Raw genomic sequence first — 27761 nt, forward strand, 5'->3', positions numbered from 1 at the left:
CCTATTTTTAATATTGATCTTATTTTCGTTAAAAATTATGTTTTCTATGTTTGTGTGTTAATTTTATTATTGAGTACAAATTTGCTTCATTGGTTGCTAGGACACAGACCACATTAGTCCCCTGTTACAATTAATTGATAACTATGGACAATTCCAGTAAAAACCATTTCCAAGAATATATTTCCAACTCTTCAGGCCGTACCTGATTATCAGGGATTGTTGACAGGTATTTTTTTTATACATTTTCATTTTATAAAGGTTTATAGGTCTATGGCATTGGTCTCCATACCGTGACCAGATGGGACCCTTTGCTTGCTTTTATTTGCCCTTTGGGGAACTATTTCATCCACTGATACTAGCAATGGGACATATTGCTTTTATCTGCCCTTTGGGGAACTATTTCATCCACTGATACTAACAATGGGGCATAATTCTCCTCACTGGCATCAATGAAGGGGCCCATAGACAGCAATTATGGGGCAAAATTTCTCTCAATGACACCAATGATGGGACACAATTCCTCCCAATGCCATCAATGACGGGACACAATTCCCCTCAATGAGACCAATGACGAGACACATTTCCTCCCAATGACTCCAATGATGGGACATAATTCCTCCCAATGACACCAACAATAGGGCCCAATGACACCAGTGATGGAACTCAATTCCTCCAATGAACCCAATTATGGCATACAATTCCTCCCACTCACACCAATGATGGGGCACAATTCCTACCACTCACACCAACGATGGGGCAATGTTTTTTCCCACTGTCGCCTGGACCTTTTCTACTACCAATAGCCACAATCCAGCCCCCCTAAAGTCTGAAGGACAGTAAATTGGCCCTTTGTTTATGGTGCCTTATAATGGGTTTATAGTTTGAGTCATGGCCCATCATTTACCTTCTTAGCGACAGTTTCAGGAGGAACATCACGTCGACCCAGTGGGTAAGGATTCCATTGGCTGAGAGATAAATCTTCTTGCCCGTTATCCAGAATGTTACTCTGCTGAGATGGAGTCTGTATGTTTTGAAACAAAGACAAAAAAGGTGATTAGTTACTCTAAAAAAAATGCATCATAAACCTGAATATCAGAATTATTTCACACAAGGTCACAAAATGTGCCTGATATATGAAATATAGAAGGAAGAGAGCTCCAGATGGATGGCAAAGTCCAAGTAATAAAGTTAGTTTATTGATAAGATGTACATTACCAAGCCAACGGGTTTCCATATTTTGGTTTCTAAGCCAGATGCTAGAGCAATCTCACCATAACATTAGATTTCTAGTCCGAGTATTGAGGAGGGTCACCAGGAATGTGTTGGCTTTTTAGTGGACTGTGGATTAGTTATGCAATTGACTGCAATAAGGAGGACTGTAGGCTCCTCTGTCATAACGTCAATTATTTCATGTACAAGCAATCTGAAGCATGTTGGCGCTTTATGAAACACGTAAATAACTTTTAACTGCGAAATCAATAAAGATCCCAGGCAGGAGTTTGAATTTTAGCCGGCTTGAAGGGTCGGTGTTGTATTTCTTTAATGAATAAAGCTGGCAATACTCAACGCAAATTTCGGATGGTTCCTTATGAACTAACCGAATTTCGAGTTGTAGATGGCCCTAAAAGGACCACCCAATATTTTTAATTCCCAAAGTATAACTGAATCCAAGCTTTTTTTGTTTTTTTGTTTTGGATAGCGTGGGAAGGGATTACGTTTTTATTTCTTTCTGTGTCTGCGCTAAGGAAATGATTCACCCTCTCTAGGTATTGGCGACCAATTAGCATTAAAAGTCAAAGAAAATCTAAAATTTTGAGAGGCCACCAGTACAATAAAAGATGGCAAACCTTTCAATCAGGACACTAGTCCTGTTATTTCCCCCACTTTGGATACTTTATCCAAAATGAAAAAAAAATTACCTTCAGTTATATTTTAAAATCGAAGGAGTCGGGTGGAATATTGTTGACTTAACGGCAGCTCAGCATCCAATCATATCCGGATACTGGCTTTCATAATAATACAGCTGGGCGCGGGGATTTGTCTATCCACACTGTTTAGCGTGGATAGGAGAATCAATAGATTGCAGTGTATAGAGAACTTAAACAGAACCAAACCCTTCTATGCTTTACAGCATTGGTCCCCAAATTATGGCCAAAGCCAGCTCCCTGATGTAAGATTGGTATCTGATAAGGACTCTGATGTAAGGAAAGACCCTGGAGTAAGGGGGAATTGACGTGAACTCTGATGTAAGGGGGCTCTAATGGGAACTCAGATGTAAGGAGGACTCTGATGGTGACTCCAATGGGGACCCTGATGTAAGAGGGGACTCTGATATGGACCCTAATGTAAGAAGGGACCCTGTAACGGAACTTCAACCCACACTGTACTTGTGGACTTTCGTCAGTATACGGCTTCCTCCCAGTCGTGAACATAGATATCAAATCCTAGTCGCCCCCATACAAAGCTAGCCGACAACTTAGCTTGTACAAGTTAAGGAACCTTCCAGAATAAGAACTGTTTATTCAAACACAGGCACAAAGAGATATACACTGTGGGACAACCCTCCCCTTAGCAGCCAATCCACATACACATATACATCCCATAATAGATTGATCTTAAGGCAGACAGAAACAATAGAACAATGGGATACAGGCACTTACCAATAACAAACCCCACCCCACCTCACTATCTAGCAAAGGTCTAGGAGAGTCTCCAACAGTATTCAAACAATTTGAAAAGTCTAATTGTTTATCTTTATATATTTCTTGAGGGATATTGTTCAGAAATATTATTGTCTTAAGTTAAAGAGACCCTTCATTCTTTCAACACAAACGACACACATAGAACCCAGGATAACAGGGGTAACACAAAATGCGGTGTGGTTGTACAGCAAGTCTGATTAGTGCAGACCCGACTGGGGTTCTTGGTCAAATAGACACAGGGTGACTTACACATAAGAGGGGCCAGGGAAGCTGGACAAGGAGTTTCTTGATCTCTCTAAAGTAATCTGGGTTCCACAAGCCCCCCAGCCAAAGTGACTCCTGTCACAGGCCCCAACTGGGGCACACACACATATATATATATATATATATATATATATATATATAATATATAACGCATGAATTATAATCTAATCAATAATATAATTTTATTATATATATTATATAATAAAATTATATTATTGATTCGATTATAATTCATGCGTTATATATTATATATATATATATATGTGTGTGTGTATATATGTGTTTCAAATTTATCACATCTGGGATGTCTACTAGACTCTTGTTTTGGTCAGGTTTAAGTCAGTAATTACTAAGAATTGTAGGCCTATAATATATAACACCAAATTTCCATGAAAAAAATTGTACCGCTTTTGGTACATAATTCCTGACATAATCATACCGCCAGGGAGGTTAAAAAAATCATACCGATGAAAGAAAAACTTCATCTAAAACATATTAATTCATTTAATATTGATTTGTTCATTCAGAAAACTGCTTTTTTTCGACCGGCGAATATTTGTAGGATATGATGTGGGCCTTGTACTAAAAACTTTGGAGCCAAGGAAGCTGCCATTTTAGCCTTTGTTTGATTTGTAGTTGCCATAGCGGTGCACATGTGATCAGGCATGACACCAATCATTTGACAGCTTGCCAGTTCTGTTGAAAACACAAGCAACTTTCATTCATGGCATGACTTGAATGTAACTGTTTGGGGAAACCAGTCAATTTGTTTAGTTCCACTTTAAAGCGGTGTTCCACCCCCCCTCCAAAAATTAAAAGTCAGCAGCTAAACATACTGTAGCTGCTGACTTTTAATATTAGGACACTTACCTGTCCTGGAGTCCAGCAATGTCGGCACCGCAGCTGATGTTTCCATTGGCTGTTGGGTGCTCCCTGCGCCATTGCCGGCCAGGGAACCCTGCAGTGAAGCCTTGCAGCTTCACGGGCGGGTCCCTACTGTGCATGCGCTAAGCGCGCTGCAAAATTCAGATTGGCTCGACGGCGGAGGGCAGAAGGAGGGGACCTCACTTTGCCGCGGCGCCGTTTCCGGAATTGGGGAAGGGTACCTGTCAAAAACAGGTACCCATTCCCCCCTCTCCCCTGAAAGGTGCCAAATGTGGCACCGAAGGGGCGGAGGAAGCAAATGAGCGGAAGTTCCACATTTGGGTGGGACTCCGCTTTAAGGCCTTGTTCACACCTATGCATTTATTAGTGTATTTTCAGTTTTGCAGAAACACACTACAGTCCATTTAACATGGTTTCCTATTGGTCACGTTCACATCTGTGCATTTTATGGAAAAGGCCAGGGACTTTTTTCTGGTTTTTGGTTTCATAGACTTCAATAGTTCAAAAACATGTATTGAAAAACACAAAACGCATCTGGAATATGCAAACTGCAACCTGCATAGCTGTGAACCAGGCTTTAGTCTCATTTTCCAAAAAAAAAAAACTGTGCCGACTGAAAAACACTGGAGCTGCCCATACCAGCCAAGACAACATGTTCATTTTGTAGCCTGCACTAGAAATATGGCGGATGGAATTTGATTGCTATCACATGCTGGGTATGATCCCCTATGCCATGCAACACACTATGACTAGAGGCCAATTGTGCTAGAAAGGTTCCCGCCGCCGAATGCTAAACATGAAAAACGTTCTGCGTCTAAAGACGTCTCTCTGCGACCAGCGATTAAAAAATAACTTCTCCCAGTGCAGGCCTAAATATAGACGCGTGGAATCACATTATCATATTTTCCAAGAATTATCTATGAAAATGAATCCCAGTGTCACTCTGAATCATTCACAAATCTCAGCTACGTTATTCGTGCTGTCATGCGGTGCTGTTGCCGACTCGGTAATTTTTATAAGGTCAATTATTTCTCCTTCTTAGTATACTTAATAAATGAACACCTAAGCTCTTATGCGGGTAACAATGTTTGATAGAGACAGAGAAGAAATCAAGATGACTCCGGTGTGTACGTTGTTTGCAGTGGTGCAGATTTCTTGGTAGGCTGACCGTCATGACATCACTTCCGGGTTTTTACATGGAGACCCGATCAGAGCCGAATGCAGCTTTGATCGGGTCTTCCGCAGCCGAGCAGACTTGTTGCGCGGGTCTCCCGGTGGGACGGGAGACCTGGGCAAGCTGCACGGAAGGGGGTGGGAGGGGGGACGTCCCGCCTGCTCCTTGTAATGACAGCCGAGCGGCTTCTCAGCCGCATTGGTTGTCATTACAAGACAGCCGACTATCGGCTATGGACGCCGATACCGGGGTGATGCCTCTAGCTGCAGGCATCACTCCGGTACAAGCACTTTCCCGAAATATCGGCAATATCGGTAACCTCCGGGGCCGATTCCAATATATCGGGGAAAGAGCATATCGGCCCCCGATATATCGGCTTTGCCGATAATTGGTCGCTCCCTAATTACGACATCATCAAAGCTAGACAGCTTTATTGATGGAAAGCACACACTGCATTCTTCCACCCTAAATACGCCCCTCTAATGCTTTTCACCCATCTGGGCTTAATCGTAAAGATCCTGTATGATTACGTCTGGATAGGTGAAACGAGTTAGCCCACCATAGGTGGAACGCGTTATTGGGGCAGGGTGAAAGGATGCACTGCCTACTGTCCATCAATAAAGCTGTCTTTCTTTATAGAAGACGTCATTGGAATGTGGCCCCCTGAACGCTGCTCTAGAATATGAATCTAAGCACCGCAATGCGCATAACATAACAAAGAAAAGGGACTGCATTACAATGACATCATCAAAGCTAGACAGCTTTATTGATGGAAAGTACACACTGCCCCCTTTCACTCTAGATATGCCCCTCTAAAGCGGTTCACCCATCTGGGCTTAATCGTAAAAATCCTCTACGATTAAGCCTGGATAGGTTAAACGAGTTAGGCTAGAATGGGCGAAATCAGTTATTGGGGCAGACCTAGGGTGGAAGGCTGCTGTCCATCAATAAAGTTGTCTAGCTTTACTGAGGACGTCATTGGAATGTGGCCCCTTTTCTTCATTGTGGCGAGTATTGTGTGGAGCGTGGACCGGGTCCTTTGGCTTCTGTACCTGGCTGCTTGGAGAGCAGGAGAACAATTGGGCACTTTGGTGCAGTGAGGTTGTCGGCTGTATTTTACCACAATGTGCATAGACACATTGGTTGTAATAGAGCTGCGTTCAGAGGTATAAAAATTGTCATATGCCTCTAAAAGTAGCTTTTTTTGCATCCATGTGCATGAGCCCTTAAAGTGAATATTCACCTGGTATAAGCCGCTACTTTGTAGACTTGACTACTGTTTGGAAGAATATAGACGGCATGTAGCCCTGATGTGCTAGGATGGGTTTTATCTGCATTTTGGAGCACTCATGCCATGGTGGGCACAAAAAGCCATTTTAAATTGCACCTGGAAAATCAATAGTCACATGTCTGTCAAATTATTTGATATTTCCCATCGAAACATGGTGGAGAGGTGAGTATAGTTCCACTTTAATGGTATATATACACACTATACTCTCTAACTCACCTCTTCAATCCCTTCTTCTCTTCTGGCATCTTCCCTAACCCTCATAAACATGCACTGGTCACCTCCATACTTAAAAAGCCCTTTCTGGACCCTACTCTCCTGAACAAACCAACACCATCTCCCTGCTACTGTTTACCTACAAACTCCTAGAATGCCTAGTCTACAGACCGCCTGAGCTAACACCTCATTGATAACAACCTTCTTGTCCCCTTTATGCTGCATTTTGAGCACATTAGTCCCTGAAATTTCTCTCCTAATACTCAATAAGAACTTAGTAACTGCTAAAACCAATGGCCAATACTCCATTCTCTTTTTCTGGAATCTCTCTGCTGCCTTTGAAACTGTTAACCACTCGTTCCTCAAAAAACTCTACTCCTTTGACCTCTTTGTTGGTTCTCCTCTTACCTATCTGCACCTTCAATGTCACTTACAACTCTACCCTTCCTCTCTTTCTCTTTCTGTAGGGGTTCCCCAAGGTTCCCTGCTTCTGACCACTTCTGTTCTCTATCCACACCCCCTCCCTAGGTCCACTAATGGCCTCCAATGGCTTTCAATACCATTTCTATGTTAAGAACAGCTAACTCTATCTATATACTCCCCTGCTCACCCCACCAGTCTCCTTGCACATCACTAATTTATTAATGGACATGTATGAAGGCGGGCCTTTTGGCAAGCCTGTACTTGTAGGAGGAGTTAGGGGGGGATTATATATATTCCTCCTCCTCTGGCAGGCATATATGGGTCCATTTCCCTCTGGTTCTCACCCACCCGTTTTTCTATTTTCGACACCTGTATACTTAGAGTATGTCCTATTTAAGGTATATTGACCAGCATGACTTTGGCACACCTCAGGTCATGGTAGTTATGACTATCGCATTTCTAGTTAAAGACTCAGACTACAAATCATTATGGATGACAGACCAAACTCAATCTTTCCAAAACTGAACTCAAATTGTTGCCCCCCCCCCCTTCATAATGTTGCCATCTCTGTCAAAATCAATGGCTCAACTAACATTCCCTCTTGTCAAGCCAGGGTGTTAGGTATCATTTTAAACTCAGACCTCTTATTTTAGCCCCACGCCCAATTGTTGTCCAAATCTTGCTGCCCCAACTCCATAACATCTCCAAATAATGATGCCCCTTCTCAACCAACAACACTGCAAAGCTACTAATTTACTCTCTTGTAATCTCTTACCTCGACTATTGCAACTCCCTCCTTGTTGCCCTACCTCTACTTAGCTCCCTTACTTCAGTCAATCATGAATGATGCTGTCAGATTAATCTATTTTACCGGCAGCTCAGTTTCTGCCACTCCTCTCTGCTGATCCCTCCACTGGTTTCCACTCACCCAACAAATAAAATTCAAAATACTAACAACAACATACAAAGCCTCCAAAGCCATCCACAACTCCCTGAGCTACCTCACCAATCTCTTCTCCAAATATTAACCAAACCATCCTTTTTGCTTCTCCTCCTGGTCTCTAGCTACCTAGTCGCCACCTCCATTCTTTACCTCCAGGACTTCTCCAGAGCCTCTTCTATTCTCCGGAACTCCGTACCCCAATCTGTCCAACTATATCCTACTCTGTCCACCTTTAGGTGATCCATAAAAACTCATCTCTTTAGGGAAGCCTATTCCATCTCCACCTCAATAAACTGTACCGTTACTTCCCCCATCAGCTCATTGGTAACATTTATTAGCTTTTGCATTACTTGGCCCTCCCTTTAACAATGTAAGCTCTCAATAACAGGTCGCTCTGATACCTCTAGTTTTGAAATGTATTGTAACTGTACCGCGTCCCTTTATTTTGTAAGGCAATGTGCAAAATATTAACACTATATAAATGCTATATAGGAATACCAATTATTATTTGGAGCAAATTTTGTGTGTGCGCCTGTTATTATATTAATAATTCACAAGTTTAACTTGCCATTAGCAGTACGACTATGAATGCAAAAATTGAAAATAAAATATATGGCTACGCACACTATTGTTCACTGGCACATTGGATTTCTAATGATTGTAAATTGATATTTAAAGTGGAAAAGGTTTCTGACCTAGACCTGACCTGGAACAGCCATTGATGTGTCCTGCATGTTTGTTTCACGTCAGTGGATTACTAAGTGGCATAGTCAGGGTCAGAGTGGCAACAATGTACCTCTGAATAGAAGTAGAATAGAAGCAATGGCAGCTCACAATGTTCTATCCTTATCAGTTATAGTAGACCCAGGGCCGGGACAAGGGGTGGGCAGGAGGGGAGGTTGCCCTGGGCACTGAGGTTCAGGGGTACCACAAGGCAGTTGGGGGGAGGGAGAATTTTGGGGGGTGGTAGGAAGTAAGAAGGAGGAGAAATTTGGGGAGGAGTGCTTGGAGTGGTGTATTAGGGGGATTTAGGGGCTTGTGCTAGAAAATGTAATATGGTTGGGGGGGGGGGGCTGAGAGGGGACATTTTTTGGAAGGGGGATTTATGCTAGTAGGGATGATTGGGGCATTTGTGCTAGTAGGGGAAACTTTGGGGGGGTGGTTGTGCTAGGATGGGGGATTGGGGGAGACGAGATTGTGCTAGGAGGGGGGATTTGGAGTGGAGGGAGAAGATGTATGCTCGAGTAATTGTGCTATGGAGGAGGATTTTGGGGTTTTTTTTGGGGGGGGGGGGTTGTGCTGGGAGCATATGTGGAATGAGAAGATTTGAGCTGAGCATGGAGATTAGCACTTGGTTTTTGGGGGGAGGGGATTTTTGCTGACAGATAATGCTTATACATCTTGGGGGGGCTCAATTTGGCATGTTCACCCTGGGCTCTAGATGATCTTGTCCCAGCACTGAGTGGACTTACTGTAAAAATAACGTTTCTTAACTGGAAAACGGATGTGGAATGCTGGCACATAGGAGAGCCCACATGTACCTTTAGTTACATAGTTCAAGATCTCAGATGCCCTGAAATAAGGAATGTTCAATATGCAAATCTTGACTGTGGGTATTGAAGTCAGAGCTCAAGACAGCCACCTTCCACAATGCCAAAGCGAGCCTTGCTGACCCATACCTAGGCACAATCTTCATGGGGTGGACCAGATCTCTGATGGATTTGCATATTGAAAGCCCCCGAGACATACTGGGGGAGATTTTCTAAAACCGGAGAGTCCAAAATCTGGTGCAGCTCTGCATTAAAACCAATCAGCTTCTAGGTTTTGTCAAAGCTTATTTGAACAAGCTGAAGTCAGAAGCTGATTGGCTACCATGCACAGCTGCACCAGATTCTGAGTGCTCCAGTTTTTGTAAATGTTTTTTCTGCAATAGAGGATTTCCTACTTTTTTGTCTGCACTCTTCTTCCGCCTGTGCAATCCCAGCATCAGTTGATGGTTGTCTACCGATGTTTGTTGCATTTGAACACACCACTGCTCATACGCATCAAACACAAAATGCAGCATTTGACCTGCAATGCAAATACATCTCAACAAGACAGATGTGTAATTATAGGGGGTCGCAGGGGTTGCAATTGCCACCTGACCCCATGCTTCAGGGAGCTTATGTGGCTCCCCTGTCATATTTGGTTTTACACCTGGATAGGAGGGGTGGTGGGGGCAGCATATAGAGCAGTGATGGCGAACCTTGGCACCCCAGATGTTTTAAAACAACGTTTCTTATGATGCTCATGCACTCTGCAATGTAGTTGAGCATCATGGGAAATGTAGTTCTAAAACATCTGGGGTGCCAAGGTTCGCCATCGCTGATATAGAAGAACCAATGCCCTCCATTTCCCTCCTGCAGCCACTGAAAGCCAGCTTCTCCTCCTCTCCCTCCTGCCGGCATTAAGGAGGAAAATGGAGGGCATCGGTTCCTCTATATGTTTCCCCCGCTGCCCCTCCTATCCAGGTTACTTGTTTCCTGCTGCCCTTTAGCCCCTGTGTGCTCCCCTGTCCCTCCCCACAGTGCTGCCAGCTTCCCCCCTCCCCATCAGCTGCTGCGGGGGGATGCTTTTCTGAATGGACACAGCGAGTAATCGGTACTAATTGCTCCTGTGTCTGTTCATAGATAAAGTAGGGATGCACCGATCCGATATTTGGATCGGATATCGGCGCCGATATGGCCATTTTTGATGGATCGGGGGATCAGTAACATTGACCAATCCACTGGCCGATCCGCTTTTTGCTGAGTAACGGCTCAGCCATCCCTTACTAGGTGCAGTAGTAGTATGGGATGGGAGCCGCTACTTCCTGTATAGGTCCGGCTCACAGGCAGAGTGATATCAGATGCACTCCGCCTGTGAATGGAGGAGCCACACACATGAAGCAGCGACTTTGCTCTGTACTGCAGCCACTTGCTTTGTGTGTAGCTCCGGATCGGTATCGGCGATTTCACAACGCCAGATATCGGTATCGGATCCAAAAAAGTTGGATCGGTGCATCCCTAAGCTAAAGCATTGTAAACTGTGTTTACTATGCTTCAGTTTGTTAATCTTGTTCATTCAGATGGAGACTGAGGGCTGTGTGCGCTGACCTGCATTTGATGGGCGCTTCATGGTCTCATTTTGAATTCTGCCAGGGGTGCCCCATTATGGTGAAGGCTTTGCGGCCCATTTCTAGTCTCTTTTTTTTTTCTCAACATTTTTATTGTGAGAAATTGTTCCAAAATATACAAACTGAACAAGACGCAATGGGGAGAGAAACCATCCCCATAGTAAAGAAGATGTACATCTCACATGACAGCGAAAGGTGTAACATCACAATAGCTACTAATTAAAGAGAATGCAAAACTACAATACTAAATTAAACAGAATAATAGTTCAAAAGTGGCACCTCTCCTCGATAGAGAGGAGATGTCCCAAAGGAAGGGAGACAGGAGGTAGAAGGTAGGAGAGTAGTCAGCGGAAAAATGTAAGTACATTTAAGATAACATACATTGTTGTGTATCCAGGTGAATACACTGTAGGTGACAGCTCTATTCGGTCTGGGAACACCATTGGCCAATTTTGAGTGGAAAGGGCAGTTAACCATGTAACGGAACCGACGCACAATGTGCTTGTGTTCTTCCATCAGCATACGGTTTCCTCCAGTCTTGAACATGGGAATCAGATATTACAGCTTCCCTACATACAAAGCTAGCCAACAACTTAGCTTGTATAAGCTCTGTAACCTTTATTGAACAAACTCACACACAATATATATCATACAGGAGGACATCCCCCTCCTAATCAGATTACCCCACCAGGTCAGGTGCCTGATCACATTATCATATGCAGATGAAATTGTGTACAGAAACATAATGAACCTGAACTAATTATCTAGCCATCTGGACAGAAACAATAGGTGAATGGGAATCCACACCCAGACAATGCTAACATTAACATGTTAATTAATGATACTAACAAAGAAAGGCCACTCAGGTGAGACAGGGCATTCCGGTGCGAGTCGGATCCGTCATCCAAATACTTCACAGCCAAAAAGAGAAATTGTCCGCACTCAGGAATTGATGAAAATCGAAGTGTTTAATTCCTCATCAAAAAATTGATACAGACAGTACATCACAGGGACATGCGACTGGTTTACGCGATTCACGATTCTGAAGATCGCTTACTTATAACCACACCATGTCCCTGTGATGTATTGTCTGTATCAATTTTTGATGAGGAATTAAACACTTTGATTTTCATCAATTCCTGAGTGCGGTCAATTTCTCTTTTTGGCTGTGAAGTATTTGGATAACATGTTAATTAACTCAGCACTGCAACAAGGCTAAAACAATGCACATTATCCTAAGTATAAACACATCCCCACAGTAGATAACAGGTGAGTAAATCAGCACAATCAACAATGTGTGGAAGATAGGTGGTTGAGCTGATGATATTAGCATCTGCTATGAGTCTGACTGTCTTGGGGAGACATAGACTTGAATCCAAAGTAACATTACTCCAAGGGCCCCACATATAGTGTCTGTCTTTCATCCAGGGCTGGCTCAAGACATTGTGCTGCCTGGGTCCAAGAATCAAATGCTGCCCCCCCCCCACCCCAAAAAAAAAAAATCATGCCTATCAAAGGGAGTGAGCAGGTGGGCCGGGCATGAGGCCAGCTGAATTCACTCCTCCAGTTCCACCCAATAGAAATGCAAGCTGTGCCCGAACATCGGCTGCTGGCAGAGCCGGTGGGAAAGGTGATCTTTGCTCTCCTGTGGGTTCCCCGCCCCGGCAATACACAGACCTGAGCTCTTCATGTGCGCTCGGATGTTTACCAGCCGGGGTTAGACTGTGTGTGAGCACCCTCCTGCCTGGCAACTATGAGTATGTGTGTGGAGGGCAGCAGGGTGGCATTGGAGCGGATCAGGGGGGCAGTTGTCATACACAAAACTGCTGGAAAAAAAATCTTGGCCGTCAGTTTGCTGCCCCTCTCAAAGTGCTGCCTGGGTCCAATGGACCCAGCGGGACCCATAGTAGGGCCAACCCTGCTTTCAATCCCAGTGACGGTGACTACCGTCACATATCTTCCCCATTCAAAGGTAGACTAACCAGGTACCAGACCTCCAATCGGTCTGTGCCTGAGTTAGTCGGGTAACAAGTCCCAAAGAGTCAATCCATCTTGGCAGCCTCCTTGACAAAGTTCCACGTAGTTTGTAAGTTTGTCCTGGCAAGGCGCATGAAGCTCTCATAGCCGATCAGTCTGTGGAAGTCTGGGTTGGGCAGGCCAGATTGGGCTTCTCGGGCACCCTGTGCCCCTAATAAGCACAGGGTGACTTAGACATAAGAGGGGCCTAGGGAGCCGAGAGAGGGGTTTCCCAACTTCTAGCTGTGTTCCACGGGCCCCCCAACCAAAGTGACTCCCATCACAACCCATATTACATGGGTCTCAAAAAGAGTATTAAGTAGTGAGTGGGATACTTCTGGCATCTAGTAGCCAAGTGATAGAAAAGACAAAAAAGAAAAAGAGGGGCGCACCGACCTAGTGCATTACCATAAAACCATTTATTAAAATATTAAAAAGTGTACAAAGTACTCACAAGACTGGTGGGATACAACACACATCAACATAGCATATGCAATCTCCAAGGTAGCCAAGGTCCCAAATATAGCGAATGGACATGCAGATGGTCGCATGGGGCTGCTGTGGCTAGGCTGACGTGTTTCAGGGGCGAAGCCCCTTCCTCAGAGCCAAAAAGAGTGCTGCTGACGAAGGGGGGTTCGCCCCTGAAACGCATCAGCCTAGCCACAGCAGCCCCATGCGACCATCTGCATGTCCATTCGCTATATTTGGGACCTTGGCTACCTTGGAGATTGCATATGCTATGTTGATGTGTGTTGTATCACACCAGTCTTGTGAGTACTTTGTACACTTTTTAATATTTTAATAAATGGTTTTATGGTAATGCATTAGGTCGGTGCGCCCCTCTTTTTCTTTTTTGTCTTTTCTACCAGTTGGTTCTGGATACCCTTGATCCTGAAGGGGGCAGCAAGACCGATAGCTCTTTTAACACCTGGGCTTATAGTGCACCTCTTTTCACTCCATTAGACATCACTCGAGCGCAGGAGAATTTGTTTTAGTAGCCAAGTGAGCCAGAGTTTGGGGAATTTGTCTATCGTTAGATGTGTTTTGGCAAAAATAAATTCCATGTGGCAGTGGTCATTAATGGATGAGATAACAGTGGAGAAGGATGGGGGAGTAGGATCTTTCCAGGAGCACGTTATATTTAACCACTTCTGGACCGGAAGATTTTCCCCCTTAATAACCAGACCATATTTTGCGATTCGGGACTGCATTAATTTAACGGACAATTGTGCGGTTGTGTGAGGCTGTACCCAAATAAATTTGACGTCCTTTTTTCCCCACAAATAGAGCTTTCTTTTGGTGGTATTTGATCACCTGTGCGATTTTTATTTTTTGCGCTATAAACAAAAAAATAATGACAATTCTGAAAAAAAACAACAATATTTTTAACTTTCTGGTATATAACTTTCCCAAAAAAAAAAAAAAGAATTAAAAATCCTTATTTTTTACAATTTTAGGCCAATTTGTTTTCTGCTACATATTTTTGGTAAAAAAAATCACAGCAAGCGTATTTTGATTGGTTTGCGCAAAAGTTATCGCGTCTACAAACTACGGAAAAGATTTATGTCATTTTTATTTATTTTTTATTTTTTTACTAGTAATGGCAGCGATCTGCGATTTTTTGCAGGACTGCGACATTGCGGCGGACAGATTGGACCCCTAACTGACATTTTTTGACACTTTTGGGGGGACCAGTGACATTACTACAGTAATCAGTGCTAAAAATATGCTCTGTTACTGTAATAATAGCATTGGCAGGGAATGGGGTTAACACAGTAAGTGATCAAGGGGTTAAATGTGTATCTAGGGGCGTGTTTCTAACTGTGGGGGCGTGACTTGTGAAATATAGACAAATATTTATACAGCGCTGTATAAATATTTGTCTATAGTTCATTTCTCCCGTTAGTGAAGGAGGTTGTATATAGCTGCTGTATTTTCTTTATGTGTCCCAAATTATTGGGTCTTAACACTATACCACTTTATATTTAATTGCGCTGATTTACCTTTTTGCACAATTTGTGGCTTGTGAAATTACCATAGAGACCTATGATCCTATATAGAAGGATCACAGGAGCTCTGTGATCATTCCAGGGAGAAGAACGGTCAGCTGTGTTTACAACAGCTGACCGTTCTTCTCTCTCAGCGGGGAGCGATCGCGGGTGGCCGGCGGCAATCGGAGCTGCCTGCCCTGAGCATGTGTCCCCGCTGCCGAGTGGGAGCGGGAGCGCGCCGGCGGCGGCGTGCGCTCGCCCCCTAGCTGCAGGCGCGTGACCGACGTTCGTGCAGGAGAGCCACCCTGCCACAGTAAAAAGGCGGCGGGCGGGCGGGAACCGGTTAAATGGGCTGCGATTAGAATATGAGTAATAATAGCATTAAATTTAGGTGGCCAGACTCACAAAGAGTGCGCATGCGCGGCTGCTCCGACATGGCAGCTTAGCCAGGAGCTCCGCGCTTCTCCGGTCTCCAGGGGGCCCCGGCACGGGCATTAGAGCGCACCGCACCCCGCACCCGGCAGCATCAGCATCAGCTCACACCAGCGGCCCTCCTTCGGATGTCGGCGGGTCACCGGAGAGAGGTCTCCCGCCGTCTGCACTTCTCCTCCCCAGAGCAGGACACGGACAAGATGGCGACCGCGCCTTCCCTTCCCTCAGAGGAGCGCTGTACCAGGGAGGTAGGAGACACTCTACCTAGCCTTATGGACATTCCATCGGCCTCCCCAGACCCCTGGTCCTCCCCAGCAACCCCCGCTTACCTCCCTCAGCCCCCACTTGCCTCTCCAGCTTCCACTGCATCTCTCCTCAGCAGATCCATGGAGCAGGCCCCAGGGATCCAGGGGTTGCAATCACCTGAGGCCCTGGCTTCACACCACCTACTGGGCCTGCACTCTCCAGGACACTTCCCTGACCTATCAATTTTAATGGCCAAATTTTCAGAAATGCTAGCCACTGGGCTAGCCCATAATGCCTCACAGATTACAGGCTCCATTAAAGCGGAACTCCAGAACATTGGCACCCGGATTGAGGCGATCGAAAATACTATTGATCATACGGTTGCTAGAACCAATCAAAATACTGCTTGCATACAGACTTTACAGGATCAACTAGAAACAGCACTGAGTAAACTGGATGATCTTGAAAATCGAAGCAGACGCCTGAATTTTAGGATCAGGGGGATCCCTGAGACCATCACAGACATCCCAGACACAGTCAAAGCCTTTATTAAGGATCTTCTCCCAGACATCTCTGACCACCGCTTGGAATTAGATCGGGCACACAGAGCCCTCCAACCGCCCCGCAAAGATGGCCTCCCAAGGGACGTTATCGTCAAGACACATTTTTTTGGGGTTAAGGAGGAGCTCATGAAAAAGAGTAGGGGTAGAGAGGATCTCTCCATTCAGGGCCACAAGATCCAAATCTTTGCTGACCTCTCCCCCTTCACTATACAGCGCCGCAGAGCTTTGAAACCACTTACGCTGGCGTTATCGGGCAGAGCGCTTAAATATTGGTGGTCCTTCCCCTTCCGCTTGAATTTTCAATTCCAGAACAGGACTTATGGCTTCTCCAACTTCCAGGAGGGTGAGGGAATGCTCCTGCAACTTGGTATCGTAACCAGGGACCCCTCCCCTGTTCCGTCCACCTCCAGAAGGGATGCTTCCAAGCGACCTCCACCGATCAGCCCAGTACCCTCAGTCGGGAACAAGCAACAGACGAAACGCCACTGTGATGTCAAGCCTCCATGATGTTTTGGTTGATCCCTGGGAACCTTCTCTTATTTGCCATTGAAGTTCAACCTTCTTCGCCTGCAAGGGGTCTGCATGGATCCCCGCCTCCGTTTTTGGCAGCTTTCTGAACTGTTTCCCCCCCCCCCTTTTTTTCCCCCTTTTTTTTTTTTTTTTTTTTTTTTTTTCTGTTGTAACTATTTTTCACTGGACATTTCCTTTTTACACTTTTTTCAATGCTGACCATGTTTTTGAATTTACACTGGTCAGGTCTTCATTTAAATGCTGGGACTATAGAGCATTGTTAATTGTTTATTTAGTTGCTGTATGGTCTGAGGCTGCTTCCCCCCTCCCAGTTCATCCCCGTTTTGCCTATTTCATCCCTGCCTTCTTTCCTCCCTCCCCATCCCCACCCTTCCCCCCTACCCCTTAACCTGCCCCCTCTTCCCCTTCCCTTTTGTGCTCCCCCCCTTTTCCTTACCCCCTTTAGCGCCCATTGGTCGCTATTTTTCACTGGACATTTCCTTTTACACTTTTTTCAATGCTGTCCATGTTTTTGATTTTACACTGGTCAGGTCTTCATTTAAATGCTGGGACTATTGAGTATTGTTAACTGTTTATTTAGTTGCTGTATGGTCTGAGGCTGCTTCCCTCCTCCCGGTGCATCCCCGTCTTGCCTATTTCATCCCTGCCTTCTTTCCTCCCCCCCATCCCCCCCCCCTCCCCCTTAACCTGCCCCCACTTCCCCTTCCCTTTTGTGCTCTTCCCTCCCCTTTTCCTAACCCCCCCTAGCGCCCATTGGTCAGCTACCCACCACGTACGTCTAGGGGTGTACCTAGTCATTTACTTCAGTTTTTTTTTCAGGAATGCCGGGCTGGGGCCCTATGGCCGGAGAGGCCTTAATGCGCCTCCTCCTGTCGGACGTAAGATGATTTCATCTTGCATCCCTCAGGAATGCGCCCTGACTGGTTCAGGACGCGTTTGTTCACCAGATGGGGAACCGGGGGTTACGCCCACGGTCTCCCCATCATCCTGCAAGACCATGCTCTTGCAGTTCTCTCCTTTCTTTACTATCCTCTACTCCCTCTTTTTCTTCTTTTACTTGCCTTTTTTTCTTCTCTCCAGGTTCCTGCGATCCAACTGGTTCACTACTGTTTTTGCTCCGCCTGTTGACACTGTGACTAGACGCCCCCTGGGGAACCCCCGGGCCACCGACTTGCCGCTTGCACCAGCGTACTTCCTTCCCAAGCGACATGCAGCCTAATGTAAGTACGGTCTCCTCTCTACAGGTGGCATCACACAACACACAGGGCTTAAATTCTCCTGTTAAACGTAGAAAGGCATTTCAGCACTACCACTCACAAGGACTGGGGGTCCTCCTGCTTCAGGAGACTCACTTTCCGGCGTCCTATCAACCAACATATGTCCACCATAAATACCCCATGTTTTTTCTTGCCAATGCCCCCTCTAAACAGAAAGGGGTGGCCATATTTTTTGCAAAATCCTTCCCCTTCTTGCATCTACACACTGTTAGGGATCCCCAAGGTCGCTACATTCTGGTCAAAGGCCATCTACACGGGGTGTTGTACACGTTTATCTCCTATTATGCACCTAACAAAGGGCAGGCGAAATTCCTCTCTGAGATGCTTCTCCTCCTTTCTCCCCACTTCGAGGGTCGTGTTGTCATAGGGGGGGACTCTAACCTTGCCTTCGATTGCTCCCTAGACAAATCTGTATCCTTTTGCGGTAAGCTCCGTCGGCCCTCTAAACAGAGCCTTAGCGTAGCCAGATCGCTTCATGCCCTAGGCCTGATAGACATTTGGCGCGAATTGAACCCTTCTACCCGAGATTACACACATTTTTCGGCCCCCCATAATTCGCTGGCACGAATTGACCATATTTTCATCCCCACTACTGACGTTCCCTCTGCCCAGAAGTCTAAAATCAGAGACGTCCCTTGGTCGGACCATTCTATGGTCACTTTGCAGCTCTCCTGCTCCTTTCAGCACAGGGGCCCTGCCCCTTGGAGAATAAATGATTCCATTCTGAGCGATCCTGCTAGTTGCTCCATGATAGAATCTGCACTTCGTGACTACTTTGCTCTGAATGATCTCCCTGATACCTCTCCCTCCACCCTCTGGGGGGCCCACAAAGCAGTCCTGCGGGGCTACCTCATTCAACTGGGGGCAAAAGTTAAACGGGAAAGGCAAATTGACATTGCTCGCTTAGAGGATGAGTATACGCGCCTTCGTAGAGCTCACAAGCGCTTCCCCTCTTCTTCCTCCCTCGCGGAATTAGATGCAGTTAAACTTTCGCTTAACCTGGCCCTTACCTCCAGAGCCGAAAAAAGCCTGCGCTGGCAAGAGGCGCGTTCTTATGCATTCAGGGATAAACTGGGCACGAAATTAGCATCAAAACTCTCCCCAAAGTTTAGGGCGATCTCTCTGCCCAAAATCAAATCCCCCACTGGAGTTCTCACTAGCAACCCCAATTCCATCATGGAATCTTTTCACGCTTTCTATTCACAGCTTTATGCTGCACCTACGCCCCACACAAGGGATACCCCAGACTCTTTCCTGAACGACGTACCGCTCCCCCGTCTCACACCTTCGCACAGATCTCTTATGGAATCCCCTATAGGCGAACAGGAGGTGCTTGATGTCATCAAGTCTCTCCGCCCCAACTCCGCTCCGGGCCCCGATGGTTTTTCTAATACTTATTATAAAGCATTTTCGTCCGTCCTTTCTCCTTATCTGGTCAGGTTCTTCAACGCCCTTCGGGGCGGGGCCCGCTTAGAGGATGCCTCTAACAAAGCTTACATTTCTGTTATCCCCAAACCGGGAAAGGATCCTTCCGAAGTAGGAAATTATAGACCAATTTCGCTCATTAACAATGATCTCAAGATTATGACGAAAATTCTTGCTAACCGCCTATCCAGCTTTATTGCCAAATATGTTCATAAGGATCAGGTGGGATTCATCCCGGGTAGGCAGGGACCAGACCAGGTAAGGAGGGTGGTGGACGCCATCTCTCTGTTGAACTCAGGGTGGGACGGAGGCCAGGCTCAATCTGGCTTTCTGCTTTCCTTAGATCTACAAAAGGCTTTCGACTCCCTTTCTTGGCCATTTCTTTTCCGCACTCTTGAAAAATGGGGTTTTGGTCCCTCTTTTATCACTACACTTAAGGCCCTCTACTCCCGCCCGGCGGCTCAAGTTAGGATGCAGGGGTACTATTCTGAGGACATTTTGATCCGCAGGGGAACGAGGCAGGGGTGCCCTCTATCCCCACTCCTTTTCGCCATAGCCCTGGAATCCCTGGCAACGGCTATCCGTCTTCACCCAGATATTCATGGCCTACAGTGCGGGACTGAGACCCACAAATGCGCTCTATTCGCGGACGACATAATGCTTTTTGTCACCTCGCCTTTGCTTTCCCTTCCCAATATAGTCTCCCTCCTTGATTCCTTTGGAGCGGCTTCTGGCCTGCGAGTCAACATGACTAAATCCCTAGCACTTAATGTCACCCTCCCCTCGCCACTGGTGGAACGCCTTAAGGACCATTTTCCCTTCTCCTGGCACTCAAACGCCATACCTTACCTGGGAGTCTCCTTAACTCCTACAATAGACAAACTTTACTCTGCTAACTACCCACCCATGATCCAAAAATTGAAACGGGATCTCTCCGACTGGTCACGTTGTCACATTTCCTGGTTAGGCAGGATTAATGCGGTCAAGATGACTCTTCTGCCACGTATTCTCTATTTGTTCCGCTCGCTTCCTATCCCGGTGCTGAAATCCCACATTCAGAAACTGCAAGGACATATTTTCAAGTTTATTTGGGGACGAAAGGGGTATAGGATTAATAAACACACTCTTCTTCGCTCCCGGAAACAAGGGGGCCTGGGAGTTCCAGATCTCTGGACATACTATCAAGCGGCACAATTGGCCCAATTTTCTGCTATCTATGCCAGAGGGGTTAAGCCTGTCTGGCATTCCATGGAACGTCAAGCAGTTCCCCTACACACCATTGATTACCTGGCCTGGAGACCGGCTCAATCTCGCCCCCCTGTGATGGCCCCCTCTCTCTCTCACTCCCTTTCCATTTGTGATACCATACACAAGTCATTCAAGGTCACTTCCCCCTGGGCCCCCCTCTCCCACATTTTTCATAACCCAGATTTCCCTCCTGGCGAGGACATAGGGGCATTTAAATGGTGGACTGACAAAGGCCTTTACAGGATAGGCCACTTTTTGGACTGCTCGGGTCCTCTAACACTCTCTCATTATACCACTAAGCTACAGATGCCACCTGGGGAGAGATTCCGTCTCACCCAAATCACGCATTTTCTCAACTCGCTTAGGGCTGGATCCTCTGAGCCCCTGCGGGTAACCCCGTATGAACAATGGTGTGCCCAATTTTCTGATGTTAGGGGAGGAATCTCTCTCATTTATGCACTACTGAATGACGCCCAAACCAAACCTACTTACATGCTCAAATGGGAGCAAGACCTCCACCTGGACTGGGACCTCTCGGACTGGCACGCCAATGTTGGACGCTCTTTCCGGGGAGTACACAACATTGGTCTCATGGAAGCTAATCTCAAGGTTCTCATGAGATGGTACTTGGTGCCCGCTAGACTGGCCGCTATGTTTCCCTCCACCTCCCCGACTTGTTTCCGAGGATGCAATCTGACTGGCACTCTTCTTCACACTTTTTGGGAATGCCCCAAGCTTAGGACGTTCTGGCAACGTATTTTTAAAATAGTCCGACAGATCACCGGTATTACCGTTCACCCGTCCCCGGCTCAGGCTCTGTTGTGCCAACGCATCCCCAAAGTCCCTAAACACACCCAGACGCTTATCTTTTACATCTTCCTCGGTGCCAAGATGACGATAGCCAAGCAGTGGAAACAGCCTACAGTTTCAGCTCGTCAGGCTAAGCGTAAAATCTCCTGGATGATGACACAGGAAAAGATGTTTAGTATTCTAGATGACTCCAAAGAAAAGTTTGAAATGATTTGGGAACCCTGGGCGACCTTTGTAAATGTTTCTATTTGAGGAGAGTGGATACGGTTCTATGTGCTGGTCCTTTCCTCCATTTTCCCCTTGTTAATTTTTGACTCCCTCAACGTCTTCAGTGGCTGGGCCGCAGGAACCTACTTCTTTCCTTGTCTCTCCTATCCCCTTTCTCTCTTTTCTCTCTCCTGCCTGTCTGCTTCTTCTTCCATTCCGCTATCTTCTTTTTCCTCACTCTAATGTTGGTTATAATGTCACCATAACATTCTGCTGACGAACTCAACTGCAAGGGCTCCTAGGACACGGTCTGGAGTTTCTTTTTTTTGTCTCAAGTTGGATATGGTTCGGAGAATTCTAACCTTTTATAGTTTGGGTTTATCTCTGGGCCCACCTGGGGCCGATTTGTAAGCAACCTTTATGTTTTACGCCTTTGGATTGTAGATTTTATATTCTCTGTTTTGGTCACTACCAATTTGCATAGTTGACATGTGGAGCGCTTCCCCTGAGACACAGTATGCTCCCTTCTGGGGTGTCTTGGGGGTGGTGCTCTACTATTACGGGGGCGACCCCCCGATACCACTTGATAGTGCCCATGTTTTGAGTTGTAATTGTAACACTGACTGCTTTTTTTTTCCATCCTTATGGGCTCCTGTATTGCGGGCTGCCTTGTACTCCGCAGGCCCACTCCACTGGACCATAATATTCTATGTTTTCCGACCTTTCTTTGTTTTGGAGTCGTCTTTATTGCTGTATCATTTCTGATGTTGCATGTTTTTTGTTATTCTTTAATAAAAATTATTGAGAAATAAAAAAAAAAAAAAAAAAAAAAAAAAAAAAATTTAGGTGGCCAAGAGGATAAACCCCGGCCTAAGAGAGCCGTCTGAGGGTGCAGCACACATAAAACCTTTGTGATATCATATAGAAGATTAGAGATACTTCTCCAAAATGGAACTATACAGGCAGTCCCACCATTTTTAGTCCCTTAACTCTCTTGCGACATCCATCAGTTTCTTTGTCACAGTTTTCGTAAGAGCCTCAACACAAGAGATTAGCAGTCATACGACTGACTGATCTCCCACAACAGTGCAGAAAGTCTTAGCGATTAATCTCCTCTCCTCTCTTGCACAGACCTGAATGGGAACGGAGATTAATCTCCCAACAACCGCTCGCTTATAAGAAAGCTTAAAAATGATTCTTATTTTGTGTACACACCTATCACATTAACCTCATGAGGCTGATTCCGGAGATGTAAACCCAATCACTAGAATTTCATAGAAGCTTTAACACGTTAATGTAAAATTACTTTTAATATTTTCAGTTTTGCAGTTTTCATTAAGGGCTGGTTCACACCAGTTGCAGCTCAGTGCATTTTTATTCTGCATCAAAAAACGCATGGACAGTGTTTAAGGGCCCCTACCACTGATCAAATTTTCAGTTTAACCACTTCAGCTCCGGAAAGGTTTACCCTCTTTCATGACCAGGCCATTTTATGCGATATGGCGCTGTGTTAATTTAACTGATAATTGCGCGGTCGTGCGATGCTGTACCCAAAAAATGTTTGCCTCCCCGCCCCCACAAATAGAGCTTTCTTTTGGTTGTATTTGATCACCTCTGCAATTTTTTTTGTGCTATAAACAAAAAAAGACTGACAATTTTGAAAAAACATTTTTTACTTTCTGCTAAAAAAAAACAACCTATTCAATAAAAAAATGTAAAAAATCAAATTTCTTCATCAGTGTAGGCCAATATATATTCTGCTACATGTCTTTGGTAAAAAAAAATCCCAATAAGCGCATATTAACCACTTGCTACCCTCCCGCCGTCAAATGACAGCGGAGCGGTGTAGCTATTGTTCTGGGATGCCGTCATATGACGGCGCACCAGAGCAGCCCGGGGGCGCACGGAGCAGCGATCGTGACCGCGCCGTGTCTCGGTAAAGAGTCAATGACATGACTCTTTACCCATGTGATCGGCTGTGTCCAATCACAGCCAGTCACATGTAAATGAGGAAGTGCCGTTATTCGGCTCTCCTCGCCTCACTCTGTCAGTGTGTGAGGCGTGGAGAGCCGATCAGCGGCTCCTCCTCATAGGGGAGACAAGTACAAGTAATCAGGGCACTGATCATCCGTGCCCTGATTACACAAAATGTAAATAAACTGCCAATTACTGCCCACCATCAGTGCCCACAGTGCCCGCCATCAGTGCCCGCAATCAGTGCCCACAATTAGTGCCCACAATCAGTGCCCATAGTGCTGCCAGTCAGTGCCTGCTCATCTAGGCACTGATGGGCACTGACTGGCAGCACTATGGCCACAGATTGTGGGCACTGATGGTGCTGCCCATCAGTGTCCATCAGTGCCGCCCATCAGTGCTCATCAGTGCCACCTGTCAGTGTCCATCAGTGTCGCCCCTCAGTGCCCATCAGTGCCGCCTATCAGTGCTCATCAGTGCCACCTATCAGTGCCCATCAGTGCAGCATATTAGTACCTCCTCCTCAGTGCCACCTCATCAGTGCCCATCAGTGCAGCCTATCAGTGCCCACCAGTGCCACCTCATCAGAGCACATCAGTGAAGGAGAAAAATTATTTATTCTCAAAATGTACTCACAGAAAATAAGAAAAAAAAATTTTTTTTCAAAATTTTCTGTCTTTTTTCTTTTTTTGTTGTTGTAAGAAATAAAAACCCAGAGGTGATTAAATACCACCAAAATAAAGCTCTATTTGTGTGAAAAAAATGATAAAAATTTCAAATAGGTACAGTGTAGCATGACAGCGCAATTGTCATTCAAAGTGTTACAGCGCTGAAAGCTGAAAATTGGCCTGGGCAGGAAGGGGGTGAAAGTGCACTGTAGGCAAGTGGTCAAATGGTTTGCGCAAAAGTTATAGCGTCTAAAACTATGGGATATTTCTTTTTTTTTTTTTCTAATAATGGCGGCGATCAGCGACTTATAGCAGGACTGTGAAATTTCAGGCAGAGAAATCAGACACCTGACACCTTTGTCACTTTTTGGCGACCAGTGATAATATTACAGTGATCAATGCTAAAAAATATGCACTGTCACTTTACTAATGACACTGGCAGGGAAGAGGTTTACCATTTTTTGTGATGATTCGGCACTGCGCTACTTTACCTGACAATTACGCTCTCGTGCAATGCTGTACCTATATAAAATTGATGTCCTCTTTCCCCACAAATAGAGCTTTCTTTTGGTGGTATTTGATCACCAGTGCGTTTTTTTTTTTCTTGCGCTATAAACAAAAAAAGAGCGACAATTCAAAAAAAAAAATATATATATATTTTTCACATTCTGCTATATAACATTCCCCCCCAAAAATGTAAAATGTTTCATCCTTTTAGGCCAATTTGTATTCTGCTACATATTTTTGGTAAAAAAAAAAAATCGCAATAAGCGTATTTCGTTTGGTTTGCGCAAAAAATAACGCGTCTACAAACTAGGGGAATGTCATTTTTATTTATTTATTTATTTTTAAAGTAATTGCAGCGATCAGGGATTTTTAGCGGGGGCTGCGACATTGCGGCGGACAGATCGGACACCTAACTGACATTTTTGACACTTTTGGGGGGACCAGTGACATTACTACAGTAATCAGTGCTAAAAATATGCACCGTTACTGTAATAATGACACTGACAGGGAAGGGGTTAACACAGTGGCGATCAAAGGGTTAAGTGTGAGCCTAGGGGGTGTTTTCTAACTGTATGGGGAGGGACTTGTGAAATGACCACAGAGACCTGTTATCCTATATACAGTAGAAGGATCACAGGCGCTCTGTGATCATTTCAGATAGAAGAATGGTCTGCTGTGTTTACAACAGCAGACCGCCCTTCTCTCTCAGCGGGGAGTGACCGCGGGCGCCCAGCGGCAATAGCATCCCCGCTGCCTACTGGGGGTGGGAATGCCCCGCCGGCCCCGGGGATTGGCATCCCCACTGCCTACTGGGGGTGGGAGTGCCCCGCGGATCAGCATCCCTGCTGCCTACTGAGGGTGGGAGTGCCCCGCTGTCGGCGCGCGCTCGCCCCCAGCACGGCTCCCTTGAACCGACGTACCCATACGTCGATTCGCGCAGCCGAGCCGGCCTGCCGCAGTATATCTCGGCAAGCGGCTAAAGGGTCGGTTTAATGAAAACTGATATTTCAGTGTTTGCTCAGGAAGGGCAACTATGCTGAGCAGGTCGGGCCAGAGCTCCTGTCTATCTGGCCGTCATCCTCGAGTATCTCACCGCTGAGGGGGAAACCCCGCCGCGACAAGAAGACCCGCATCATCCCCTGACACCTCCAGCTGGCTGTCTGCAAGGACAGGAGCTCAACAAGGTGCTTTGGGGTGTCAGAGACGGTCGCACAGCAATTTCTTTTTTTATAAATAGACCCCTAAATTTTGCCCATGTAACCTTTTCTTGAGTTTAATGTTGCTGCAGAGAACATATGGTTTTTGGTGGCTTTTATTTAAAATAATGAGAATTTTTTTTTCCATTTTACAGGGCGAAGGAAGTCAATGGGTGTAAAAGTATCAGAGGCAAAAGAAGGATAAAATAAGGAAAAGCGCCGTACTGGTAAAAATTGCAGTGTAGTTATACTGTGTTTTATCGACTTAAAAACGTACTCAAAAACAGAGCCACGTATGAAATAATATACTGATTAATTAGGACAGAACGCTATTCCTGTACAGATGGCGAAACACATCCTGCAAGCCACGGCGATTTAGCAGTAAGCCGACGCCGTGACCCGCTGCGCTTTAACACTTAAGCTCAGTTACAGTCTTGGAACAGCACTGAATTACTCTCTGCTGATTCATCCGTTACCCAATTAGAGGTGACAGCTTGTCGCTACCTTTACACAGTTATTTAAAGTCGCTTCTTCCTGGAGCCTCTTCTTTTCCGCTCCTTCCTTTCACGGCTCTGCTGCGTTGGGTTATTTTTTATCCGGGTTTAATACGATGGCAGTCATATGTTTTGAAGTTCATTGCAAAACTGACTCATTTCTTCTGCAGCTCCTCTAAATTGCAGAAATGGTTTTTTTTCGAGACATAAAAGGGCGATAAATCTACACCCAGTACATGGGCCGCTCCAGCGCTATGGCCGCATAGCAAAGAGATCCGGCTAATTAGAGCTACATGGGATAATTAGAGCTCTACAAATTACGTACACTTACCAACAAATGGTAAGATTAGGACAGTGTGTAGTATATACTAGAGATCGACCGATTACAGGCAAAGCCGATATATCGAGGGCCGATATGCACTTTCCCCGATATATCGGAATCGGCCCCTAAGGTTACCGATATTGCCGATATTTTGGGAAAGTGCTTGTACCGGAGTGATGCCTGCAGCTAGAGGCATCACCCCGGTACCGGCGTCCATATCCGACGGTCGGCTGTCTTGTAATGACAACCGATGCGGCTGAGAAGCCACTCGGCTGTCATTACAAAGAGTGGGAGGGGTGTCCCCCCCCCTCCCGCAGCGGCTCACCCGGGTCTCCCGTCTCACAGGAAGACCAGGGCAACCATCCTGCACGGCCGCTGAAGAGAAGACCCGATCAAAGCTGCATTCATCTCTGATCGGGTCTCCATATAAAAACCCGAAAGTGATGTCATTACATCACTTCCGGGTACTTGGCGCCAGATTAAAAATAATGACAGCATTCAAAACAGCCAAACTTGGCGTTTTGAATGCTTTTAAGTGCAGAGGAGGGGTTTGGGGTATTTTAGACCCCCAGATCCCTCCACAAGAGTACCTGTAAAAAAATGTATAAAAATTTCGGCCAATATCGGCTGATACCAATATGCGATGACCAAAATATCAGTATCGGCAATAAAAAAACGATATCGGTCAATCACTAGTATATACTAAGGGTATCACAATAATCTCTGTACAGAAGTACCAGATTAGTTAAATCAAAAAAGAGATGGAGGCATTTGGACTTTAGTGGTACCATACAACTAGATGTAC

General features: G+C 45.7%; 1 protein-coding gene across 5 annotated transcripts in view; it reads right to left on the bottom strand.

Moving 5' to 3' along the window:
• The window catches only part of LRRC7 (leucine rich repeat containing 7), a 597872-nt gene that overhangs the window by 53245 nt on the left and 516866 nt on the right, over positions 1-27761 (bottom strand). For all 5 annotated transcript variants that reach the window (XM_082265612.1, XM_082265611.1, XM_082265609.1 and 2 more), the window contains one exon: positions 905-1021. In XM_082265612.1, coding sequence (XP_082121738.1) covers positions 905-1021 — 117 coding nt within the window. The remainder of the gene's footprint in view (positions 1-904; positions 1022-27761) is intronic.

Source organism: Pelophylax lessonae (assembly GCF_965119305.1).
Source record: "Pelophylax lessonae genome assembly, chromosome: 8".
Lineage (NCBI taxonomy): Eukaryota > Metazoa > Chordata > Amphibia > Anura > Ranidae > Pelophylax > Pelophylax lessonae.